General features: G+C 48.1%; 1 protein-coding gene across 1 annotated transcript in view; it reads right to left on the reverse strand.

Moving 5' to 3' along the window:
• Nucleotides 1-15,494: 15,494 nt before the first annotated feature.
• GRIK3 (glutamate ionotropic receptor kainate type subunit 3) overlaps nucleotides 15,495-25,393 on the reverse strand; it is a 122,230-nt gene continuing 112,331 nt past the window's right edge. Inside the window, exons 13-16 of the mRNA XM_050909777.1 lie at nucleotides 24,798-25,015; nucleotides 17,234-17,456; nucleotides 16,746-16,996; nucleotides 15,495-15,689 (exon numbers count right to left, since the gene is read on the reverse strand). Of these exons, the coding sequence (XP_050765734.1) occupies nucleotides 15,495-15,689; nucleotides 16,746-16,996; nucleotides 17,234-17,456; nucleotides 24,798-25,015 (887 nt within the window). The remainder of the gene's footprint in view (nucleotides 15,690-16,745; nucleotides 16,997-17,233; nucleotides 17,457-24,797; nucleotides 25,016-25,393) is intronic.

A 25,393-nucleotide genomic window follows, 5' to 3' on the forward strand; every position in this document is an offset into this window, starting at 1 on the left:
TGTATCAGTCTCTTCTGGCACCCCAGAGAGGGATGTGGTATTTAGAGCAGACATCTGAACAGGTAGAAGCAAAACATACCCTAATTAAAAATACAACTGGATAAAGAGAGTTCTGATGTGGTCCTGGCAGCCACTGGAGACGCGGCAAACTGAAAGCTGGTGGGTAGGCGGTTGCATGAGCAGAGTGTGGACAGATGCAGAAGTGATGGTACGTGACAGGGCTTTTGTCAGTGCCCGCTGGAGAGACTCCAGTCCTCCTCTGGTCAGACAAAGGTCAGCCTCCAGTTGGGAAACCTGATAAAAACTAGCAGGAGAAGCATAATTCTAAATTCTAATTCTAAAATGTATGAAGTTGTTACCTTGTTAGTGTTGCCTGGACTGGACGGGGCTCTTGAAAACAGCCTGCCCATGCAATCCCAGATCGTCCCCCGTTGGATACGAGTACGTGGCATCTACCAAAAAAATATGTTGGGCTTTGTAGACGTCTAGCAAGACTTGTTACGAGGACAGTTCCAAGGGCCCCGGGCCCTGCTGTGGGCAGCGTCTCCCCAGCTGGGCTCCTCGGGGAGCCGCCATTAACGCGTGCTCGCCCACGCTGCAGTGCTCGCACTCGACCGGTGCTCCTGAGCACAGCCCAAACCTTCACGCCTCGCCACGGCCGGCAAAGAGCTTCTGCTGCTCTTCCACTCGTGGGATGGCCAGAGATGAAACGGGTTGTAACTGACTCCTATCAAGTACTGAAGCAGCTTGAGAGGGAATTTCAGTTTGTACTTCTCCAGATTTTGGATTATTTCCCCCCCAACCCCCCCTAGTATTAGGAATGATTTTTCAAATTTAAGCTTACTGTTTATGTGAGCCTTGCCTGTGAACTCCGCAGTGGCTTGTATCATAATGTGAAGGGTAGCATGAAAATAACCTTTCCATAAATAAATGCTGAACGCCGGGGAGCACCTGCAGCATGAATGAAAAATCAGAGGTGATAGGGCTATTTCAGCAAGTTCAAATTCCAACCAACCTCTTCGCAGCAGAGGAAAATGCTGTATCAGTAGCTCCCCATATTGTTCATTTGCACTGGAGAAGGATCAGCGTTTGCATTAAGTTCTCCAAAGTTTTGATAACCTTATTTCCCCCGAGGGAGTTTTCAGGCAGGATAATGTATAGGCTGTTGTTGTATGTTCCGAATTCCATTTGTGAGAGATCAGTATTTTATTGCCAGACCAGCATTTAAAAATTGCTCTCTATTTTCTTAGCTTTGTGGGAATTTACGGCCCCCAGAGTGGAAAGAAAAGGATTTTTTGATAAGATGTAGACTTGATTTTTATTTATTAGTTTTGATGGGAATCTTTACCCCATGGATTAATCTTGCTAGTTACAAAAAGTAGTTACTGAAAATGCCCGACTCTTTCCTGCAGAGGTGACGTAGCTGAAGCTCACGGCGTGTGGCCCGGTTCCCCAGGCACAGAAAGGCTTTTCTCGAGTTGCAGGCACATGTCTTCAGAAACGCCTGGTGATTTGAGTGCCCAGCCACCAGCATCGCAAGGCAGGCAGTTCCAAAGGCAAGTTCTCAGCTTTTCCTAAAAATAGGACCTCTTTGAGGCATTTCAAGTTTCTTCCTTTATTCCTCTCTTTATGCCATCCTTTAGCAGTCGCTGGGGCCAGCCACGTATTATACTTTAATACCTCCCTACAGGCTGCCTTTTGATTGACGATACACTGCCTTCAAAACCCTGCTGCACCTTCCTGCTCCTTCATGCCATCCAGTCAGTCCCCACAGAGCTGGCTCTTCATAGAGGAGCAGCCGGATGATGTGCCCCAGAAGCTGGAATTACCTCCTCCTCCTCCTCGCATCCCTGACTGCCGCCTTTGCACTGGCCGTGCTCCTTGCCCTGACGTGCTCTTGCGACTTAACTGCAAACTGCTTTCTCTAACACGTGATTTCAGAGGGCCAGCAGTCTCTAGGAGTTTGCATCCGTGCCTCGGCGAGGTCAGGGAGCCCGAATGTGACGCGGTCCTGCTGGGCTGGTCCAGAACGTGCTGGGGTCCTGGGTGCCTGCTGCGGGTCAGGGCTGTGCTGGGGAGCTGTCTGCGTGCTCCCCACGGCCGCCGGCCAGCTCCCTGCTGGGCTCTACCTTCCCGCTTGAGAAGGTGCATCAGCTTGCTCACTGAGTTTTCCACTCGTTCTCTATTTACCAAAGTAGCTATCAAAATGTCTCCTGTTCACTGGTCTCCTGAAGGATTGAGGCTTTGATGCAGATCATAGCGATTATTCTTGGGATAGCGGTTTGGGCTGTGTGCTGCTCCAACACAGCTATGGTCTGAGATCCTTTAAATGCATGGGTTCCTTTCCTGAAGCATTAACAGAGAAACTCGCTAATTGCTGCTAATTAATCCTGTGTATGGTTTATCATGTTTATGGGCAGATGAAGTATGACTTTATTCCCCTCCTCGACAACTTAAGAACATTTAAGCCTTTTGTGTGGCTTGTTATATCGCCATGTTTCAAACCTCACAGTTACCGAAATACTTAGTAATTAGCTGATATCCCTGTGATACTTGATAACTATATGGTTTTTTTTCTAGTCCTGTATTCTCCATGTATTTTCATGTCACATGGCAAATTCATTCCATTTTAATTTCTAGATTTTTCTCTGAACACTTTCAGAGTCGTGGTCCCTGTAAGGCTGGGGTCTCTCTGCGCGCCTGGGGTGACGTTTCCTTGTCTGCACACACGTGCACGCTTGTGCGTGCTCCTGAGTGCCTTTCTGGTGAGCGTGAAGCTGCCGCCACGACCTGCTCCACCGTACAGCGTGCAAGGAGGGCTGGCAGGTAGTGGCCACTACTCCACATTGCACTGCAGGAGTTCCCAGGCTTTTAAGGTCCCTGAGACTCCCCTGGCTTTTTCCATGCTGAGAGCTGGGTCAGCGCCCTGGCAGACTACAGCCATATCACGTTAGCCGGCAGTTGGAGACTATACCGTTTGTTACTGTTAATTGTACGTCTTTGCCTGGAGGTGTCTCTGCTCATCTTTGTAGCTAATTCCAAGCAAAATCTCTTTTACACGCTGAAAAGTTTGGATAAAATAAAGCTAACCAGAGTTTTGTGCCTGCTTGTGCACATCTGTGCTGTGGGTGGGAAAGGACTGCTGGTGCTGGGAATCTGATGAGTAAAAGCCTCTTCTGAGTCCAGACGTCAGCGTCGGTGGTACGGTTAGATTTTTGCAGCTCCTGAAACAAAGCTGAGTTCTGAGGTCGTCCTGTTGTCAGTAAATAGAGGCTATACATGGTTATTTTCTTTAGCATTTTATGACCTTAACTTGCTGCCTGCTTGCCAGGGAAAAAAACCTTTTAAGAAGTCTTGTAGTCCAGCCCTTCTCCCCCGAAAGCTCTGTTCTTCTAAACTAGCTATGGAATAGCAGCACTGGCTCTGCAAATGTCATCATACTTGTTGCTTCTTGATAGCAACACTAGATAAATGGATCTTCCCTTCCCTCCAGGGGTAATGACAGTTTAAAAATGCCCTGTCCTGCCTCCACTTCCTTCATTTGGCAGATTTTTGGTAGTTTATATAATTTGGCAGTGATCCTCTGTCTAAACCATGTCCAACATTTCATGCAATAAACTTAATGGACTTTTCCATCTTTGAACAGCTGAATTCTTTCTGAGCAGCTGCTCTGGGTTATTGATGGCCTAATTAGAGTGCTGCCTTAGGCCTGCCACCAGCCTAGGAAAGACTTTTTTACATATTCCAGTGTATAACAGAAAGAAAGCGTTTCCGAATGATCCTGCTTAAAAGAAGGGAGCACCTAGGGTTTGGATTGCAGCAGCGCAGACGTGGAGTCTGGGGAGCACAAAATGGCGAGTGCGGGGAAAGCCATTGCAGCAGCTGACAGGCAAGGCCCTGGCTTTTGCAAGGGGAGCGTGCCGAGACGTCGGCTAGCCTGGCAGAAATACTTCTGAACGGCTTCATGCAAAATTTTTGTCTTTTTGGGGTGGGAGACTGCGTGGAGAGGCCGAGCTGTCGGTTGGTCGGTCGGTCCCTGCAGCCCTGGCAGGGAAAGTGGCGTTTCTCCCACCACTATGTTTTGAGAAAATCTAAACAATTTTAGATTGTTTTTAAATTTTCATTGGAGGCTTTGTAATGAAAATGATTTCCGTTGGAGGCTTTGTAATGAAAATGATTTCCAACGCCCCCCGCCCCCCCGCCCCCATGAAAAACAGCAACATTGCCCTTTCCACCCAGCTTTGTTGTTTACTTCATCCATCATCCTTGCTTGGTAGCTCATTTCAAAGGAGTGCCATGACAGCTTTCTTGGGTGTGAAAATTGAAATTTCGGTTCTTGTGCTTGCATACAGAAGTCACCTGGCATGTGTCCATTGGCGAGTTAGTCCAGACTGTCTCATCAGACCTTGATTCTGAGGGGAATAAAAATTCCAGCTTTACTTTCTGGGACCATTCTGCAGCATCCACCTCAATAGCACTGCACTAGAAAACATTCGGGATTGCAAATTTGTTTATCAGACCTTTCTAGCTATTGGCATCTACTGGAAAAAAGGCTAAAGGGAGTAAGAACAAATTCAAAAGGTTTCCAAATCTCGTATTTAACATTCATGGTCATTTAAATAGTTCTTTAGGTCCAAGTTGGAGCACTCGGACCTTGCCGAACAGGCCTGCCTTTTGCAGACGAGGCTGAAAGAGATGAGAGGGAGCGAAAAAGCCTCACTCAATTAGTCTGGAAGGGCCAGGTCCTCTGAGAAGCCGTCTGGAGTGCAGTCTTTAGGATAATCGTGGGTTTGTGTTTGTGTAAGCGGATGCCAGAGGGCTGCTCTTTCCAAACTGCTTTTAAACCCAACGTGCCCATGTTGTGCACTGTAAATCCTGCTGGAAATAAATAAATAAAACCACCAACAAGCGATTCAGCCCTCGGAATCTCAGACGGTTTTGTGTTATTTTCATTTGCCTGGGTAATCGAATTTGTTGGAATTAGGGGTTTGTCTGGATAATAACATTTTCTAACCCTCTGGAACAGAAGAGGGCTGTGGTGAATACCGATGTACAGAGTGCTGTATTGATTGGAATAAACTGGCCCCAGATAGCATCAATTACCCACTTCTGATGGATGTTTGCTTGCTGGCTGCCAGGTTTGGATTGCACAATATTAGCCGCCATTTCTGTCTGCTAGAAATGCTCTAAAGAAAATGTACCTCGGCCTTTGCTGGGGATCCCTGGCATGTGGAGGAGACCCGCAGCACTAGCGGATGCTGGGGAGCAGGGCACCCTGGCACCCCTGTGAAAGCCAGCGGTAAGCCTGGGCCTTGGCAGCCTGTCCAGCCGCATAGTGATCACAGCGTTCAGCCTGAATGTCTTGTGGCCAGTCTGCTTAGCTGATTGCCTCTTTTCTGATGTTCTTTGGTGATCGCTGAAGTCAGACGCTGCTGGATGTTTGGTGACAGAAACAAGGGCACCTGTAATGGCTTGCAAAGCACCTTAAAGGCTGTTCCCCCACCTGGTTCTTCAGGGTGAGGCTGGGGAGACAGATGACAAGTAGTGGCCGTAGTTTGTAAGTATGAGTGTAGATGATAGCTAAGCCATATCATATCTGAGCCAAATCCTGCCCTGTTAATGGTTAAGAATCTATAATGTAGATCACTTGTGTTCTTGTATAGCTCTCTGTGGAGGAAAAAATGCAGCAGCTACATTTAATTTTTCCAGTTTCCCCAGGGTTGTTCAGCCCAGAAACAATTTGGGTGATGATGTCTGGTGCTCAGGTGTCTGACGTGTCCGGGCGGGAGCTGTTCAGCCCTGCCAGCCCCACACGCGGAGGTGACCCTGCTTATGTTCACACTGAATTTCCAGCCAGGCGGGGAGCAGGGCCTCTCTGGTGGCCATGGCCCCGTGCCCCAGCGGTCCAGCCATGGGGGCTCGCTCCATGTGCTTGGGAGTCTCTCCCCATCCAGGAGCAGCCAGGGACAGCTGATCCTGGCAGGCTCAGAGCCTTCAAGGAGGTTTGGGGTTTGAGACAAAGTGTGTTTTGTGCTGTGGAAACACCAGGGCAGCAAGGCAAACTGGAAATTTAGACGTCTGTGTATGAACAAGCTATCAAGCTAGAAGTGCGAGCAGGGCTTTGGGGTGTGATTATGTTGCAGTGGATCGAGAGGACCAGAATTCATGCTAAAAGACAAACTATTCTAATTGTATTACCTATTGTAGCTGCATGATCATTGGCAGGATAGATTGGGATTAGCATTGTAGTAACAACCTGCTGCTTAACACCCAGCTACTCAAGCCTCTGTAATGCTTCTGTGAACTGAGGGAGTCCTCCCGCACCATGCTCTGTTCCCATCTGAGCAGACAAGAGTGGCAAAGCCATTAGCTTGGAGCATATTCGTTAATGTGGCATAAGCAGCTAAAGAAGATGTATTTATGCTCCTTCATTTGCAGTTGATAATCTCAAGAGTGAGAGGCTGGTAATAAATTTTCTCGCCGGGGCTTCTATCCCTCTGCAGCCCACGCTGCAGAAGGGAATAGACAGCTCATTTACATAAGATAATGAAACTGCAGCAAAATAGTAAAATTGCAAATCAACTTTGTTTTAATAATGACAGATGCTTCTTAAACACTTTAATTATGTCTCTCAGAGCAATTTTAGCTAGGCCACAAAAAGGGAGAGCAATATTCCTGAAATACTTGGAATAAAACCCATTCCCTTTCCACAACTTGAAGTCTCCTCCAAACCAAAACTTTTCTCCTTTGCTCAAATGCTTTTCTGGTTCAGGGAATGCCTGTTTCAGGTCCTGAGAGAGGACAGACGAGTCCTCACAGGCAGATGACTCCCACAGAGGTGGGATGGCATGGGCTGCAGGCAGTGAGATCCCAGACTGACCTGGCCATCACTGGGGGGGGGGGGACGGACAGCATTTGTTCCAGCTCTGAGCAAGAGCAGGAGGGACAACAGCCCAGGCGGGTCTGCGGGCTGCAGACACCGGCGTGCTGGGGGGCTGCGATGTCTTGTGCTGTCCCACTTGAATTTTTGGAGGCAGCTGGGAGCAGCAGGGCTCTCCCGTGGGTTTGCTGCTTGCTGCGAGTGCCCTGATCCTGCTCCCCAGCCCTGCAGGCTCGCAGTGCAGGAGAGCGAACCGTGGGGATACCCCTGTGGGCTGGTTCCCCTCGGCACCCACAGCCCCTCTGCTCCCCAGCACTGAGAAGCGCAGGGGGCTGCCACCGACTCTGTAAAAACAGTGCAGATCTCCATGGTTAATGATACCCGCAATAACAACAGTGTTAGCAGCAGCCTAAACTTCCCTGAGCAAAATTCACTGTCAAAGTGTAGCAGACACTTTGCTATAAAGAAGCAGTGAATGGTGCATCCAACAAGGCATAGGGAGAAAGATAAACACATTAATGGAGAAAAAGCCATAATGTGAGTAAACAGCATGCATGTAGAAAATGGAAAGAAATTCTGGGCAGCAGGGGAGGGTGAAAATAAGCTAACCAGTGCCGAAGGGTAAAAAGCCCTAAAAGGATGGGATGGTCTGGGTCTGAAATCTTTCTGCAGCACACTTTCAGTCTTTTCTGCAGTGAGTCATCTAAGGCTGTGCTCTGCCATGTGCCCCCTTTCTTCCTGTAATGATGCCCCTATCCCTTCTGCTGGAGATGGTGTTCTGGTTCTGCCTGCTTCCCTTCAAAGCTCACAAAAAGAAGCCACTCCAGACCTGGTCCTCCTTTCAGCCAATGCAGCATGTCTCTGGGGTTGTGAAGTATCAGCTCTATCACAGTCACTTTGCTAATCTATGAAAACCATTTCAAGGCACATTATATACAGAGCCCATATGTTACTTCAGTGCTGCCAAAAGAGTTCTTGTTTACTAAGATCATGCTTTCAGTCGGTGTTCAGAGTGTACTAAATAGCACCATTGATACTACTTAAAATAAAAGGTGTCAGCACCCTGTCTGCCCTAGCAAATTGCTCAGCACTTCCAGCTCTGAAAATGTCCCTGTGCACTAATGCCTCTGCTGAGCTGCTCCTGCTCGCTCGGTCTGGCGGCGGGGCCTGATTCTGCTCCAGCCCTGACCCATCCTTGGTGCTCTCTCGCGTTGTAAAGACCATCCTTGTGTGCTCCCCCATCTCCCTGGGAACATGAGTTCTCAGGCACCATGGGGGATGTGCCAGGCAAGAGCAGCGTTAGGGAAGTTGTTCTTAGGTTGGGGCAGGGTGTTGTACTTTTTTTTAATGCTTTTAATGTCTGGAAATGCAGAGGAAAGCTAAAGTCAGATGTCCATAGCTGCTGATGCTATAAACATCCGACAGAAGAGCAACTTCTGCTGGGGTGTGAAGAGCAGGCACAGAGCCTGTCCCTGTCACCAGGCCCAGCTGGGAGTGCAGTCGCGTCCCTGGGGCATCCCCAGTGCTGTCCTGGTCTGCTGTCCTGGGGCTGACGTGACCCTCAGCCCACCCTTTCGCTGACGGAGCCGGACTCCTGCTCTCCTCCCCTTCCTTGCCCCTCTGGGTAGGACACGTCTTTCACTTTTCTGGTGTCTTTTGCTTTGTTTCTTTTCCTCAGTTTACCTGAGCTCCTGTGAGAGGCACAGCTTTGCAAGCCAGGATCCCAGATTTTTCTAGTTAAAAGCAGAACGTTAATGTGCAACACTGGCCCCATGGCTGGTTTGCTGTGTCAGTTCCTGGCTGAAAATATCAGATGCAGAAGTTGCACAGAAATTCTTGAAGGCAAGTATCGCCAAATTCTTCCAAACGTCACAAGTTTGGATTCAGGCCGGCTGTCCAGCAAAGGCTCAGGGTAGGTTTCGTTTTGTACTAGCTGCTTTGCCATGAGCTGGCGAGCTCGCTTTTCTGCTGGGTTTCGCCTCTTGTTGACATTACGCTCTGGTTCTGCAGGGCCCAGCCTGCCCTGTTCCCACTTTGTTCCTCCTGGAAGCAGGGGGATAACGGAGGGTCTCTGGAGGAGGCTCCATCGCTCCCTGCTGACCTCCCCTGCGCTGCAAGTCGCTGCAGTTTCTCATCTGTGGAGCAAGAGACGGAGGTGGCGCGAGCCATGCTCGCCCCTGGCACGCTCAGCAAGCTCGCTCGGGATGACGATAACGCCGCTTCTGAAAATCACATCAAGATCCTGAAAGGCTCTCAATGCCTGAAAGGCAATGGCTTTTTCAAGTGGAAAGTTATTTTATTATATGTAGTTACAGCTCCCTATTTCCATGGCTGTTATGGGCCTGTATGTTAACGATGCATACCCAATTCTTCTGATGTAATGACCGTCTCTCAGTCTGTTAGACCCACCACGTAGTGCATTAGAGGAGAAGCTGGATTTCCTGCTGCCCTCATTCTCTCTGTTCCATCCCCAAATTTTCATTAAGGAAATCAGGTGTATTTTGCTTATGAAAACGCTTAGGTCCCAACTTGCCTGAGTCCTTCCTGAGTGACAAAGTTTTTGTTTGGTTTGGTTTGAGGGAGGAGGAGAGCGTTGGTGTTCGTAGCTGCCGGGTAGAGAGCAAGAGTGCAAGGGAGGAGTCATGGTGGTTCATGTCAGCTGTCCTTCCCTGCGAGCAGGCACAGGGACGCGTCAGAGCTCTGACACCCGGGGTCAGGAAAACACCTGCTTGCAGATGTACAATTACCACTTTAAAATGGGATTTTGCTGAAAGAAATACGGGTTAAAAATTGTTCTGTCTGCTGAGCTGAAAATCTAAAATGTCTAAAGGTGCCTGGATGGAACAGGGAGGTGGGAGACTGGGCAGAGATGCCTCTCACCGTTTCCTGATTTTCTCCCTCTTATGCCCAGAGGGACTAATTGGCGCTCAAAGGGAACCGATCTCCTTTTTTATGAGTGAAATCTGTTGTCTGATTAATTATTCATTTGTAGCATGATTGGCAGCTTTGAGGTGATGGGTTCACAGTCAGTAAAGGGTGATCTGTTGACTGACAAGGTTAATTGCTGCCTCGCGTTATTGGTGATAACGATTTATGTTGACAATTCCTCCTATTTCTAGCACAGACGGAGGTTTGTCGCACAGGGTCAGCCGGTGCTGCCCTGTCCTGCCCCGCGCTTTCCTCAGCAGATGGGAGCAGCCGTTCCCTCGCTGCAGCCCTTGGCACGTGGGAAGGGATTTCATTCCCAGAAGCAGGTCTCACATGCTAAGCAATGTAGAAGAAGCTTTGCAAAGGCATCAGTTGCTTTTACCTTTTTTCCCCTTCTTCTTTTTGACATGTTCTCTGCATATTGATTGGGGTTCAGAATATAAAAGTGAGACTCGGCTCTGCTCTGAAAGTCCCTCCTCAGCAGGAGCGTCAAAGCTGCAGTTTTCCAGGGGGCCCGAGTGAATAGAGATGAGAAAGATTTATGAGGGTGACCCTTAAAAAAAATTAAAATGGGAAGGAATTGTCTTTTAAATCTCGGTGTACAGGAAATGGCAGCTTCTGGGGATTATTTAATAAATGCACAACTGCAGCGCCTAAAATGCCACCCTTCCACCCCAAACACATTCCAGGGCAATGCCCGTCTCGTGCAGCGGAGGAGAGGAGGGCTCTGGCGAGTGAGGCTCGCCGCGCTGCGGGAGCCCAGAGCTGGGCTAGCTGTCCCCAGGGCTGTGCCCCCGCTTTTAGAGTTTGTTTTATTGTAGCCTCGAATGGCGCAGCTCCGATCGCTCTCATCGTTCCCATCCTGGAACCGCAGACGTTTTCTCCCTGCCTCAATATAATAAAGCAGAGTCATAAAGATTTCAGACTAATAAACATTGGCCTTTAGGGTGCTTTCAGCTTTTATCAGGCTAATAAGATTTTTGACTTACATCGAAAGGGAAAGCAGGTAAACAGAGGTTTTATGAACCTTGAAGCCCGCTGGGGACCTGCGGTCTTGTCGGAGGGGCTCGGGCTCAGGCACCTTTCCGTAATGAAAAGCACACGCCGCCGCCGGGCGAACCACGTTGGGAGAGCGTTTCAGCAGATGGCTCTTCGTGGAGTATCTGGACTTAATTATTTGTCTGATACCAAACTTTCCGTAGGTGTACGAGGGCAGGGAGAGTTATGCTGTCTGAGCCTCATCGTCTGTCTTGCCTCCCTCTGACCAAAGGTGAAGCAAATGGGGATCTTTCCTTCCTCTCCGTGCGTTGTGGTCAAGGCCATCATCACCGCTCCTAAACACACACAGATCCCCTCTGGCAAGCAGCACTGGCAGCTCCTCTGAGATGTTTGGGTTTAGTTGTGAATTGGTTTTTTTATCACTAGCTTTTTATGGCTGATTATCAGGAGAGACGGGGGATGTCATTAAACAGCTTGGTTTTAGGTATAAAATTTCAACAAGGAAGAAGGGAGTTATTCAGTATAAACAGGCATAAACTTCATTATTTTCTAGAAATCATTTTTTATTTAAAATTTAAAACCATATTACTTCATACAGCAAACTGTGCACTTTGATATATCACAGTGTCTTAAAAAGGAAAATAATCAGAATTTTTTCTTTTTTTTTTTTTTGGAAATTTTATTTACATCAGCCTAGAATGATCAGCAAGTAACACAGTTACTATGAAACCAAAATTGTTACAAAATGTTTACAAAAAACTATATTCATAGAAATTCTGCATGTCCACAAAGGAAAATCCCCTGAATGTCACGGAGACCATTTTTTTCCTTTTTTCCCACTCTTTTCTGTTTTTTTTCTTTTTTTTTGTCTTTTTTTGAGAAACATGTCAAAGTAAGGTACAGACAGCAGAGGGCTTGTGATGCCGATGCCCAGGAACGCCCCTGCCCGGCCAGCCCCGAGCAGCCCCGCTGATGCCCGCGCAGGGACGTGCCGTCGCACCCCCAGTCGCCGGGGCTCGGGGTCTCCGCACGGTTTGGCCACGCGTGGCTCAGGTTAGCGAGCGCTGGGTGACAGCTGCCCGTGCTGCCACCAGAATCTACAGGGTCCCTTGGTGGCAACCTTCCCAGAGACCACCCGTGCTGGCACCCGGCCGAATCCCGCTCCGCAGAAGCACCCACCGAGGGGGGAGCAGTGGTTGCCCAGAGCTGGAGCTGGTTCCCCTTTGCATATTCCGTCTCTTTGTGGATCTGTCGTCTCGACATCGTGCCCAACGCGCACTGTTGGTTAACTCCAAACAGAAAAGCAACCCCAAACAAAGCTAACCTGCTGTGCCCCTGCTCTGTCTCATAGGAGAGCTGGAAGGAAAAAGCAAGTGATAAAGGGACAGTGAACTGAGGTGACAACAGTTTAGATACAGTTTAATAGCCCAAACCTGTTTTTTCTTTATTTGCTCCTCACTTTTTCAGTCCCTCTGCCCACCGAGTGAAGAAAGGAACTGATTTAAACCAAGTTGGAAGTCAGATGATTTCTAAGACGTGAGTCGTCGGTAGTCACAAACAGGTCACAAAATAGCCCGCAGAAGGCTTTGTCATCAGGTCTGCCCCTTCTGAAGTCTCCCAACACATTGCTGCCAAGCGTCAGGCTCGCTGCTCCTCCTCTGCGGTTAAACCCCGCATGGCTTACGGGCTCCCGCGCTCCCCGGGATGAAGGCAAGGAGCATACAGGGTAGGTGGGAGTAACAGGAGAGACTCCAGTCTCTGCTAAGCAGCGTAGCGACAGGCTGAATTAACACTCCTCCTGCGTGGAGCTGCCCCTGGTTCACAGCTGGAAGGCCGAGGTCTGAAACCATCTCGCCTCCCCTCAGTTCACGGGGAGCAGGAGCCAGCAGGGAAGGGGGGAGCCAGCGGTCCCCGCCGGGCTGGGGTCCCAGGCAGCTCCCCCAGCTCCTACGTTGTATTGAGCGGTGCAGAACATTTCCTTGCTGTTAAATGTCAAATGTTTTAATGATCAAGATTTAAACATAAAACCGTAATGTAGATGCATGAAGTTAGCCGCTATTTCATGGCTGATTTATGGTCAGTGCAGAGAGGGAAGGGAAAGGGTTCATCTGCAGGGTTTGGTCTTGCTGGCAGATAGCACCAGTAATTCCAGATGCTCACCTGTCACTCTGGGACCTTTGTGAGTAAAATCAAATCCAACTGGTGTCAAAGATGAATAAATGGGGTTTAGGGTATTAGTAACATTTATTTATTTAAAAAAAAATCTGCTAAGGAGCAAAATGAATGCTATTTTCTGTGGTATTTTGCTCTCCGGACATTTAAAGCCAGTTTCAGGCTTTGTTTTTATCTCTGCCTTAATTGTAAAAATCTGTTTCTAAGAGCTTAGAAAGCAAAGAAAACATAAAATCTACTACTCTGACAAGCCTAAGGATTTGCAAAGAAATACAGAAAGAATGTCATTAGCTTTGGGAAGCAGACCCATACTTCCAATCTATCCTCTGCTGTAGGTATTTGGTCAGCAAACTATTAAGAATATGATGCCCATTGAGTCGGCAGCTTTCACCCCTAATTTTTCGTGGCTTCTACGAAAAGGTGAAAGTTAATGTAAATTCTTTGCATATCTTTACTTGAGTCAAAATGTGACAAATTACCTTTTTTTTGTTTTGGGTCACTATGTTGCGTCTTTACATCACAGAAAAAATAAAATAAGGACAAACTATGTTCTGTGATGGGGAGGAGGGGAACAGCTATCTCCCCTTGAGCTAATGTGCTAATTCTGATCCGCTCCAAAGATAACCTTCCTAATTGAGCCTCAGAAAGAAACAGGTGGGGGAAAAAAAATCTAAAATCAGCTACAAACAGGTTTGTTCCTTTGGGCGAGGATAAACTTTCCAGAAAGGCCTTGCAGCTAGGGGAGGGCAAACTGGGTCAGTTCAGCTGCTGGTTCCTGCTGTGGCCGTGGCACCTCGCTACGCTCACGACACAGAGGGCGAAGGTTCGGGATGCAGAGCTCGGGCACTGGCTGCTCCATCGCTGCGCTGCCCTGCCAGGACACCTCCAAACCAGCATTTAGGTGGTGGGTGCAGGAGGGGTTTCCAGCAGCAGCGTGGTCTGTAGCAGATCACTGTAACCCTTACGTGTGCAAGGGAAGGAGGTTACTCTCTTCTTCAACACCAGTGTTTAAATCGGAGCTTTTAAGCACCTTTGCAATACTCCGTGTGATGTTCTGGGTTACACTGGGCAGAGCCATTTCTGTTTGTTTCATTTTGCAAATGAATCCGCAGAGTGTCCCACTGGCCACCCGTGCGGCTCCCCGTGGAGGGATGGAGCTGAGTGCTGTTACTCGAGCGTTACTTCAGGTCAGCAGAGGGGTCTTTGGTAATTCTGACTAAATTCATCTGCAGGACCAGCCTTCTGGGTTAAGCAACCTGAAAATAAGAACACGGTTCATGGAAGATTTCTTAAAAACATTTTAGTGTGTGTTTGCTTAAATCACATGGAGATGCTGCCTGAGGGGCTGCTGTTCACCGGGCAGAGCCGGAGGGGGGTCAGGTTTGGTCACACAGTGCTGCTCGTCCCAGGCCAGCCCCGGCCCTGCAGGCTGAGACTTCGTCTTTCGGGTCTCTGATGCCATGGAAAGTATTTAGTCCTAAGCCAGACATACAGTCCTCTCCTGGTCTGAGTACAAATGCAAATTTCATGGAAATTGGTACCGTTCGGCTCTTGGAAACAGCTCTGCTCCTGCCGCTGCTGAAGCCTGTGGACTCGGCCGCCTTCCGCGCTTCTTTGCAGGGGAGACTGAGCTTTGCAGAAAGAGTGAAGGAGCTGAGGACCTGGAGATCGCGGTGTCACCCTGGGCGCGGGCTGGAGTTTGGCACGTGGCGTGTGGGTGGTGTCACTCGGAGATGGCAGTAGCTCCCGTGCACGCCGCGCTGTCCCATCCCTGGCCAGGAGTTCGGCTCCATTCAGGCTTACTCGCCCCTTCGTAGGCGGCTGTCTTGGATCTACTGATGAATGCGTGTGTGGCCTTCTCCCACCACACCCCACGTGGACTTCCAGCTGCGGATGGCCACGGCCAGCACAGCCGTGAGCTGCTTGGAGAGAAGGCACAGCCTTGACCATCGCGGTGCTTCACAGATGCCTTTCCCTTTCCCAGACAACGTATCCTAAATGTGCTGTGTATGTCAGTGTGGAATAGATGCTCGCACAGACGGCTGCTCACGCTGCACCTGACAAAGTGTTTCTTTTTATTGCCATGCTAAAGAAGCCTTGCTCGGGGGCTCCTCCTTACCCGCCGAGGGTCAGTTTGGCTCAATTCTGTTTTGCCTCCGTGTGTTTTCGGTATGTAAACATCAGACTCCTGGATGGTAGTGTGTTTGGACTCCATGAGGCCTGTAGGATCTAAGCGTTAAAAAAAAAAAAAAAAAAAAAGAACAAAAAATAACGAAAACAAAACAGAAAAGCCCCAAGACCCATGTTGTAGTCCGTGCTTTGAAGTTCTTGCTTCTGTGTCGGTGATTGATGCGGCTGTGTTGTAAAGGCCTTGTTCTTGAAATGAACCAAACCAGGCTTTTTTTTTTTTTCTGTTTTTTTTTTCTTGTTTTTTTAATCCTTTCTTCCCTAGTTAAGAGTGCATCCAGCCTTGTCTGCCGCAGTTCCTTCCCTCCCACCCCCCCGTTCCCGTTCCCTAGGGAAACACAGGTGTCAGTCCAGTGTTGCAGGTCATGTTGTCCTTCCCTGGCAGCCGTCGGTCGTTGAACGTGTGCATGTTGATCACGGCGTCCGTCTTCACCATGACGGGTGGCTGGGGCTTGTGTTTGACCCGTCGCTGGCAGGTGAGCGACAGCCGGATCTCATCGGCCATGGCGCTGCAGAAGGAGCGCTGGGGAGAGCAGGGACAAAAAGCACCGTTACTCCTGGCAAAATGTTCTGCTAACCTCTCCGTGAGCAGGAGGATGCTGAAACTAGGCTCTGCAGAGGGCAAGCACGAGGTTTAGGCTGCATTTAAGGCATCAGCTGTGCTTAGTGGGACTTCAGTGGTGCACGGGTGTCTGGTTGAGCCCTCTCTCCTTTGGCAAGAATTGTACCTTTGACACACTAAATCCTGCAAAAAGGCAGAGCTACAGGCGGCTGTTGGAGTGCCGGCGCTTTGTGTGATCCCTGCTGGGGGTCTGGTAGATTTATGTGCTGGGAATCAGAGGGCTATCGAATCCTGCTGGGCTTGCTAGTGGGCAGTTTTCCTTCATCTATCTAGTCCAGCTTGCTTTGATTTCTGCTCATGCGTGCAAATGCACTTTCCACTTACTGTACCACGACATGCAAGGAAGAGGGAAAAACACAAAAGCAGTCCTCTTGTTTCATGAGCACTAATCAGCCACTGCGGGTGGGATGTGCTGTTTGTATAAGTGTTGTGAAACGTTGATAAAATGGTATGAGGCTTCCTGGTGGACCCTGACCAGTTCCTTGAAGCTCTTTGAACAGCAGTGGGAGAAGAGATGGAGACTTCATGTGTGCAGACATTATGCCTGGAATATGCAACACGATTGCATGTGATAGTGGCGAGTGGATATAACAGCTCAGAAAGGTCCTTCCCAGGGACCTCTGCCCGTATTTTCATGACTTATGTGTCGGCTTGCTCAAAATTACCCTACAAATGTTTACTAGTCTAGTTACTGCAGCAGCAGATGACCCTGATCAGAGTAGACACGATTTGCCCCCTGACCTGAGGCTCTCAGAGCGGGACAGAGCAATGAGCCTTAGGGGACGGCATTTCGGGAGTGCTGCGTTTCAGCCCTTGGGCTGCGGGCACTTGGACCTCCAGGCAGCAGGGGCAGGGCTGAATCCCTCTGCCCGTCTCCCTGCCTGTCTCTGGGGTCAGCGTGCAAAATCCTCAACGGCTGGGCTAGTGGTGGTGCAGGGAAACGGAGGAAATCAGTACCTGCTCACGCTCCGCCGTTTTGCGCAGCTTGTAGATGAACTCCACCATAGCCACGAAGACGGACAGCACCAAGCCTGCTGCCAAAACGATGAAAATCCCACCGATGTTTTGGATGCCCAGCGCACTGGCCTCCTTGTTCTCATCCTCAGGGCAGCCATTCCCCCGCCACCACTTCTCCTTCATGACGTGGAGCTTGTCCTCCTCCTGGAGCTGGAGGATGGCAATGGTGATCTTGTCCCTGTACGGTGACCCTGAGGAGGGGGAACACCATTACACACAGAGGGAAAGTAGGACAACCATCACACAAAGCAGGGAATGTGTCTGCGTTAAGCAGGGCTGTTCAGACCTCTCTTCAACAGGCAGACAGCGTAAGCTTTGGTATTTGGAAATTTGCTGTTGGGAGTGGATTATCGTAATCCCATCTGTTGTATTTGTGGTAACTAGCCCCGCTCCAGGGTACCTACAGAAACCCCACCGCTGTCACTTACCCATGGGAGTCCCAATCCCGTAGCCTTTGGAATCGATGAGCCCCCCGATCTGAGTCAGGTTGCAGTTCCTCTGGGTGATGTATTCAATGGTGGTTGACTCCATCAGCAGGGCGTAATCGGCTGTGAGGGTTCGCTGGATGCCTTCCTCGTTGTTTTTAACAAGTGCTGTGGGTTTGCTGCTCATGAAAGCCCACATTTTTTCAAACGTGGAAATTTTGGATTTCTGGAAAAATGATACCCCCACCCCCAAAATAGGAGTTAATCTTCTATTTGCTGAAACCAGGTATCTTTTCAGTAAATAATAATAATACCAGTTTGAGAACAGATCACACAATGGAACTATTACCAATTTGACCTTGTCTTAAATATCTCTCTACTTTCGCTCCCCAACATCGCTTGGCTTCATGTTGCCGTAAAGAGACAAAGGTTCCAGCACACTTCACGTTGTGCAGGCACTCAGCAGCAAGAGGCACTGCTGCAGAGAACTTATTCTGTAGGTGGAACTGAACTGTTCGTTCGCTTCAGTGAGGTACAGCGAGACCCTGCCGTGATGCCCTGTAGAACTTGCTAGTGTGACGGACCATCAGCGTATCTGTTTAAATGTATTAGTCTCCTAACCAGAATTTTGTTTATCCTGTAATGTTTCTGCACAATGAGAGAAGACAGAGAACATTTCAGAGGGCATGCTTTTCTCTTTTGCACACACTCTATTATATTTTTGTCTTTCCTCAAGCATCGCAAGGAAACATGTCTCCTCTGAGATATGTGCAACTGCCAAACAAATTTAACGTATCCACGTAAACAGAGGCCTAGGAATATTCAAGAAGATTGTCTTATGGCTAAAAATAAACATGGATATTCTTTCACTATCGGCAGGCATTCTGTTAAAAAAGGAGGAATATGTTTTCTAGCTTACTATTCACGTGAATGTTTTTTTTCTTCTTCTAGAAAATGTGTTGGGTGAGAAGAAATATGGTTATTTTATGTCTTTCCATAACATTTGAAATATACCATTTATCTATGACCACCTTCTGAATTGTCTCTATGTAGGTTGTCACAAAAGACATAACTGGCTTTAGTCTAGAAAGACTCCCCAGGAAAGGCACATCAGCTTTCTCTTGAAGTACCCCCTTCGTTGGTCACTGCGTTCCCGGGCGTGACTGTAGCTCTCATCAAACCCGCTCGGTACGTCCAGTTGAGCTCTGGAAAAGCACTCGGCTATTGAGGCTTGTGTTCATGCTGCTGCCTGCTCCTTCATGTGCCATTCTTCTTTTTTGCCTAATTTCTTGTTTTTCCTAGATCTCTTTTTGCCTTCTTATTTTATAAGAGGCAGCTTAGCCAAAACCACCTCCGCCACAACAGTACTTACTAAGAGCCTGAAGCCGGCTGATAAGTTGGAGGGGCTGATAAGTCTTTGTGCTTTGCCTTGAATGAGGGTAACTGCTCACCTGCAGCTGCACGAGGAGTTGCTGCGGCAGAAGCTGCGCTTTCTGGTTTAGCTGTCGTTTGTCTCCGTTTCAGGTCTCTGTCCTTCCGTAAGAAAGCAGGAGATGGAGCCCCAGCCCATCCCAATGGCTGCTATCACATCTCCCCCTCATTTTTTCAGTATCACCCAAAATGTGTCACCATAGGTTCTTCTGATAAGAACACTATAAATAAGGGTAAATTAGCTAAGAAAAAAAGTCCCTCATAATGCTTTATATTTCAAATGCTTTGCCTGTCCACCTCATTTTTTTCAGCATGTTTAACAAAAGTTAAACAAAAGCTTAACACCCCGAAGTTGGTTAGTGTAGGGCAGTGACAAAGGCTGTTCCTCTGTCTTTAACCCTGCAGACTCATTCTTCTGACTGAAATATCCATGGACTCATTTCTTTTCAGTTAAAGCTCATGCTTGTTATAATCCACTTGATGAACGTGCAGTAGTGGATGTGCTGGAGCAAACTTCATTCAAGGGGCAGGATAATCTCCCTCACTTGAAAATCTGGACCAGTGCCTATAAGGTAGATTTGTGGCATCTATCAAACCTCAAAGACCAGCAAGAAATGTAGCCTCCAAAAGGATTATTAAATATCTGTGCATTACAATGGGTAATTGAAATGAATAGCGTACTCAGCTCGATGATAAGGACTTGTTTAACATTTATATAGTTCACATCAGAGGCCTCTGGGTTCACTGGCTCTCCCTTTCTCTTCTTCTCTTCCTGCATTTAATGCTCCTTGGGTGTTGACACAGAGCTCTTAAACAACATCAGTGTTCTCCCAGTTTAAAGCATAGAGCAAAATAAACTGGCAAAAAATCAATAGGCTGCATTTAGTGAAGCTAATAGGACTTGCATGAGGCGTTGTAGCTCTTCAGGCAACTTAAATTACATGAGACAGGGCTCCCTGGAAGAGAAAAAACACTTTTCTCTTCTCTTCTTAAATCACCGCTTCTGACTAGCTGAAAGGACTTAATTGTGTTTTGAAATGCCAGGAGGAGCCCAGCTTTCTCAGCTCCGGCTGCGCTGCTTCGAGCCCCGCTCCGGGTGTCCTGAGTGGGGGCACCCATGGCGGGGCGAGCACCCTCTGGCTGGAGCACGCTTAGGCGAGGGCTCGCCACGAGGCCAGAGCTACCTCTGCCTGCTTGCTCGCACCTAATGAAACAGCCGAAACAAAGACCTGGCAACACAGGGCCGAGCCCTTCAGTAGAGAAGGGCTGTCTCCCCACAGCAAAACGCCGCTGGTTGCAATGGCCTCGTCTTCCCAAAGATAAGGCTGTGGTAGCTCCTTCAGGGAGGGCACGTCAGGCCCTCGGTGCAGGCGTCTCTGGTCAAGGCAATCTCAGGCTCTCCCCGTAGTCTAAAACCTGCCACCTCCTCACTGGGAATTTACTTCCTATTAGTTTCTTTAACTTCGCTAACCTGAGATAAGAACACTCCTTTTCCAAGTGAAAATTCACCAACTGTAATTCTCAGCACAGCACCAGCAGTTTGATAGATCAGGCTATTTGTTAAAAGTCCAATTTAGAAGCAATTGTCAGTCATTGTGAGAGCAGTCATCAATCAAGAATTGCAGGAGTAACTGCAGCAAGGAGCGTACAGCGCTCCAGCTCACACCTAATTCAACCACTATACATTTTTTCCTATTAGGGGAAAAGTTGTTCCTTCCTCCCCTTCCTCCTCTCAGAATACTTCAGCCATACTGCAAAGGTGGTCGCTTATTTATGGGAATTTGGATGACATCACCTGAGAACATTCAAATAAGCAAAAACATCTTAGCAGTAATTTAATACTAAGTAATTTAATGGTCAGTAAAGAATGCACTTAAATTATGTTTATTTTGCTGGACTTTTTTGTGTGTGTTTTTTGTGTGTGCGTACATTTTATTTTGCTGGACCTCTGATTTTACAGTTTAAGTAATTTACCTTAAAAAAAAAATCTTTGCTGGGGTTAGTTATTAATTTGAACTGATATTTGCTGTGCTGTGGCTAGGTGCAAACTTCTTCTCTATGGAATCACCATTTACTTTTATGGGCTGCATAAAAAAAAATCTGAGTTGGTGGCAGGCAGAGAGACCCTCCTGTGCCCCTGCGTCCCCCGTAGGGTCCCCAGGTCCCCCTCAGTGACAACTTTGCTTTGCTGCCAAAGGTGGATGAAGAGGAACTGCTTGGTTGCTCTGAAGCATTAAGATAAATGGCCTGACACTGACTTCTTCCTGGCAGAGAAGTTCCAGAGTCATGAACTCTGGAACATTAGGAATGATGGAGATTATTGCTAATAAACAAAGGTGGTAGTTTAACACTGCTGATCAGTGCAGCCATGGTTCACACCAGGGGGATCGTGTCTCTCTCCTGCTTACACCTCTCCCACTGATACATGTGAGCGGAGCTTCTCCTCATTTTCGTCGGGATAAATAACATCAGAATCTGGTCTGCTGTCCTCTGCATCTTAATAAAACCCTGCGCGTGTGCTAAATGAGATGCATGTATGAAAAGCTAAGTACCAGCCCCTCTGAATGCAGCGATTGCACCGACACTGAGAATGCCTCTAAATTCATTCTTTAGAGTCACAGCTCAGAAGCTACCTTTAATAACCAATGCTTCAAGACCAGTCACCCAAATAAATTAATGGAATAGTTTAGAGGAGCCACTACAAGGAATTGTGCCAAGACATATATATATGCTTTTTTATCAGTGAAATTGGCAAGAAAGTAACTTTCAGGCTTAAGATTTTCAATTCCAGCCTGTATGAAAAAATAAATTGATTTTCACCAACTGAAGATACTTACTCTTGAGGATTTAACATTTCTGTACAAGTGAATATATACGTACACACATACACACACTCTCACATCCGTACTCCAAACTGCACATTAAACCCGGCATTTGTTCAGAGAGAGACAGCATCCTTTGCAAGATATGAAGGATTTCTGGCATGATTTATAATGAATGCTAGATGCTGTTCCTAAATTAATTGATCTGTGTTTATTCCTGTAACTCGATCTGCATTGCCAGGGACTAAATAGCTTCTCAAAAGTTCTTTTCATTAAGTCGAAATCTGCCAGTACGGTTGGTAAAACTCTTTCTTCTGCTTCCCATTTGCCGTAGCTGGTTAGCTCAGCTGCGCAGGCAAAAACCTTTGTGGGAGCAAGATCGCTCGCTGTGGGTCTGCCCCAGAGATGTGTTTTGGCTTGGTTCAGCAGGGAGCTTCTGCAGTGACTTCGGTGAGCTCTGCGTGAACCCTCGGTCAGCCTGACCGTGGGCAGAGAACTGGTTAGCGCTTTGGGAACCGTCTCAGAGAACAGTGTGCGAGGCGTTTGCCTTCCGCCCGTTTCCCATTGCTCCCTAAGCTCAGCTTTGGGATCGTGCTCTCCCCCTGCGGCCCTAGATCCCGCTTTGTCAGACCTCCCAGGTGCCGGGAGGGCCGCAGACCCAGACAAGGTTCAGCGCAGGACAGCGATGGCCACAGCCGCCAGTCACAGACGAAGGGGCTGCAGGGCCCAGGCCGTGGCTTGGGGGGCTCGGTGTGTGTGGTTTGCAGCTTCTTTAACATGGAGAAGCAGAGGAGTGAGTTCCTGATGTGAGGGGAACAGTCATACAAGGAGCGAGGTAGCCATTTGGGCTAAGTCCTAGTGGATAATCCACAAAATAGGCGAGATCCTAGTTAGGATGCTGCCATCAGCCTTTTGTCGCAGCAGCGACAGTCTGTTCAGCACACTGCAGGAGTGCTTGACCTCCAGACCTCCAGGAGCTTTTCAAGAGCAGCGGTCGCACAGCAGCGCGCAGCCTGCGTGGGGCTGTCTCTCTGCCGGTAACCCCCCTTGTTAGCAGAGCAGAGGAAGGCGATGTGAAGCCTCGTGCACTTCGCCGTTCCTTCGGTCCCACTCATCCGGCGGGCGCGCAGATCCTCAGCAGACACCGGGGGTGCCCGTTGCTCTGTGCCCCGGACCTTTGTGCTGTTTGACAGATGTCCCCGTGAAGGCGGTGCTGGCAGAGCAGCCGTACTGCAACCACCACCGGCTTTGCCCAGTCGTTTGACAAAGACCTCGTTGAGGGGTGGGAGAAATTCTGGCTCTCCCGTATTTCTCTGTACTCGAAGGGCAAATGAACATAGCATCCCACACGAGCACTCTCACTGCTCCAGTAATCGAAACACTTGTCAGAAGGGACATCCCGGAGAATTCATCTCCAAACAACAATAATAATAAAAAAGAAAAAGGAAAATACACTCCATCAATAAACCCTGCCAGATGCCCGTTAGAAGCCTGAAGAATGATTCTGATGGATAATGATATGAAACAATAAATGTACTGTGTCCTTGATGATTTTTAAAAAAGACAGTTTCCTTTTATTCCCGTATAAAACTCCTATTGGAAAAAGTAGTTAAAACACAACAGTAAAAGTCTGTCTTTTCCTGATAGCTGTTCTAGGTTTATATTGCTTTTGGAAGGTAACGCAATGCATGTGACCACGCCAAAGACAAAACTGCGTGCGCCAGCTCCACTGCAGAAAGCAAACTAACCAGCAGCAACCTGCTATTCTATGCAACATTTTCATTTCCCAGAATTAATTAAAGATGAAACCAAATCCTCCATGTTTCTTTACCAATCCGTGTCGCTGCCTGTCAAAGCAAGCATGGAGATTTGGAAAGTATAGTGGCTCCTTAACCAAGTGATAGCCAAGAAAAGTTGCAGAAGAATGCTGCTCTTTCTTGTTAATAAAATTCAGCACATTGGCTTCCTTTAACGAGTCTTGGCAATTAAACTGCTGACGGCCTAGTCTAGCTGCCTTTACACTGTGCCTATTCACTTTATTGCGGTATTCCAGGCACAACCTGCTTTTCAAAGCATGAGCTACGTTTGTCACGCTTTGGCCCATACATTTCCTCCTGAATTCAGGTGGCCGGAGGGGGAAGGAATACTGAACGTTCCCCAGCGCTGCTGGCAGCAGAGGCGCGGGGGAGGCAGCGCCGTGTCTGCAGCCAAGGGCTCTGGTCTGCCAGTGCTCCGGCTGCCTGGCTGACCGAGCGCCCAGGGAGAGCGTCGGCATCGGTCGGGTGCTGCAGCCGGGCCTGAGCTCTGAGCGGCGCTGCCAGGGGAGCGTGGCCGGGGCCCGGCACTGCCCGCATAGATCGCTCCAAACCTTGCCTTGAAAGACGGCTTTTTGAGTTCATCGGTGAATTTAAATTCTTCTCCAAGGCAGGGCGATCATTCCTTAGATTAATCACCCCTCATTTCTATTCCTTTATTCTCTCACTCTCTTTTTTTAAAGTGTGTTTTTACAGGCCAGCTGTGGCTTTAAAGGTCTTTTCAAGTCTCTCAGTTTCTTTCCATTTTTGAAGGCAATAGTGAAATATGAATGCTCTTAGCACCCTCCTCTGCAGTGTTGGCTAACTTCTGAAATTAATTATGCTTTAAAGAGAAGAAATTAATTTGATTCTGATGCATTGGTGGTGTTACCTTGCACTGGGTTTCAGAGGTTAATAAAACTTGACTACATTAATGTGAATACCTGAAGGACAAGAAAGATATTTCAGCTGTAAAAAATACTGGTCAGGGAGGGCACTTTGCAGCGTCTGTCCAGCTTCAGGTTTTATTTGTTCTCTTCTCTGTCCCTGCAGGCTGGCCGGGTCAGCCTCGGGGGCTCCGTGGAGCTGTTCTTGCAGAGACAAGGAAGGGGCTGCAATGGGGGAGGTGTGGAAATAGGGAGGAAGATACTTGAGGGAACCTAAGATTTTTCTGTAGGGCTTTCATATAAGATAGACCTCTCCTGTTGTGCCTAATATGTGCTTCGTTTTAGGGTGTCTGAGCCAATATTGGGTACAGTCACCGAAGCTGTAAAATCAATATAATTTTGTAATTGTAACTTCAATTAGCAACAGGGAGAGGGGGATTTAGCCACGATGTGAATCTAGGTAAGCTGAACTGTCAAAGCCTTGACAAGGATGCGAGACTGAAACAACCTGCTTATAAGGGGAAGCAGTGGTGGCTTAGGAGGCTTTCTGTCTTTGGTTCTTTGTTCTCACTCCCGTTGGCCTGAGAGCGTTGCATCTCTGCCTGGAAGGTAGAAAGCCTCTGCCTGGTCTCACCTTGAAGAAGGTCATAGTAGCTCCATCCTTCACTGCTCCATACTCTATTTTTGTCTGCTTTGCCAAGTCATCTGCCGAGTCGATGGGGGATTCCATCCTCTCCACCGTCAGGAAGGCGGCAAGGTTGGCCGTGTAGGACGAGATGATAATTAGGGTGAAGAACCACCATATGCCACCAATGATCCGTGTAGACAGTGCTTTGGGCATCAGCTCAGAGCCTGGGGTGGGAGAGGGGGAAGGAGAAGGAGGGAAGAGGAAACAGAGAGAAAGGACCCATTTTATATATACATTATGTACATACATATATATAAAGGATTAGGTTTCACTGTCAAAACTGTAGCAGCTATGCAATTAAAGCCAACTGGTTTTGAGGCAAATTATCCAGACATCTTGCCTGCAAGGAAATCAGTGGGGTTTTTGTAGCATTTGCAGAAAAACCCTCTCCCTTTATTGCTGACCTTGGGTACAGTGCACAATTTACAGGAAACATTCAAACTGAAGTAATTAACTAGGCTGCTTTTATGAGATTTAAATAGCAAGCTATTTATGAACTTTTATGAGTGTTATGTTCTGCCATTTAAAAAGTGCTTTGCTTT

Source organism: Gymnogyps californianus, chromosome 22, assembly GCF_018139145.2.
Source record: "Gymnogyps californianus isolate 813 chromosome 22, ASM1813914v2, whole genome shotgun sequence".
NCBI classification, from domain to species: Eukaryota; Metazoa; Chordata; class Aves; order Accipitriformes; family Cathartidae; genus Gymnogyps; species Gymnogyps californianus.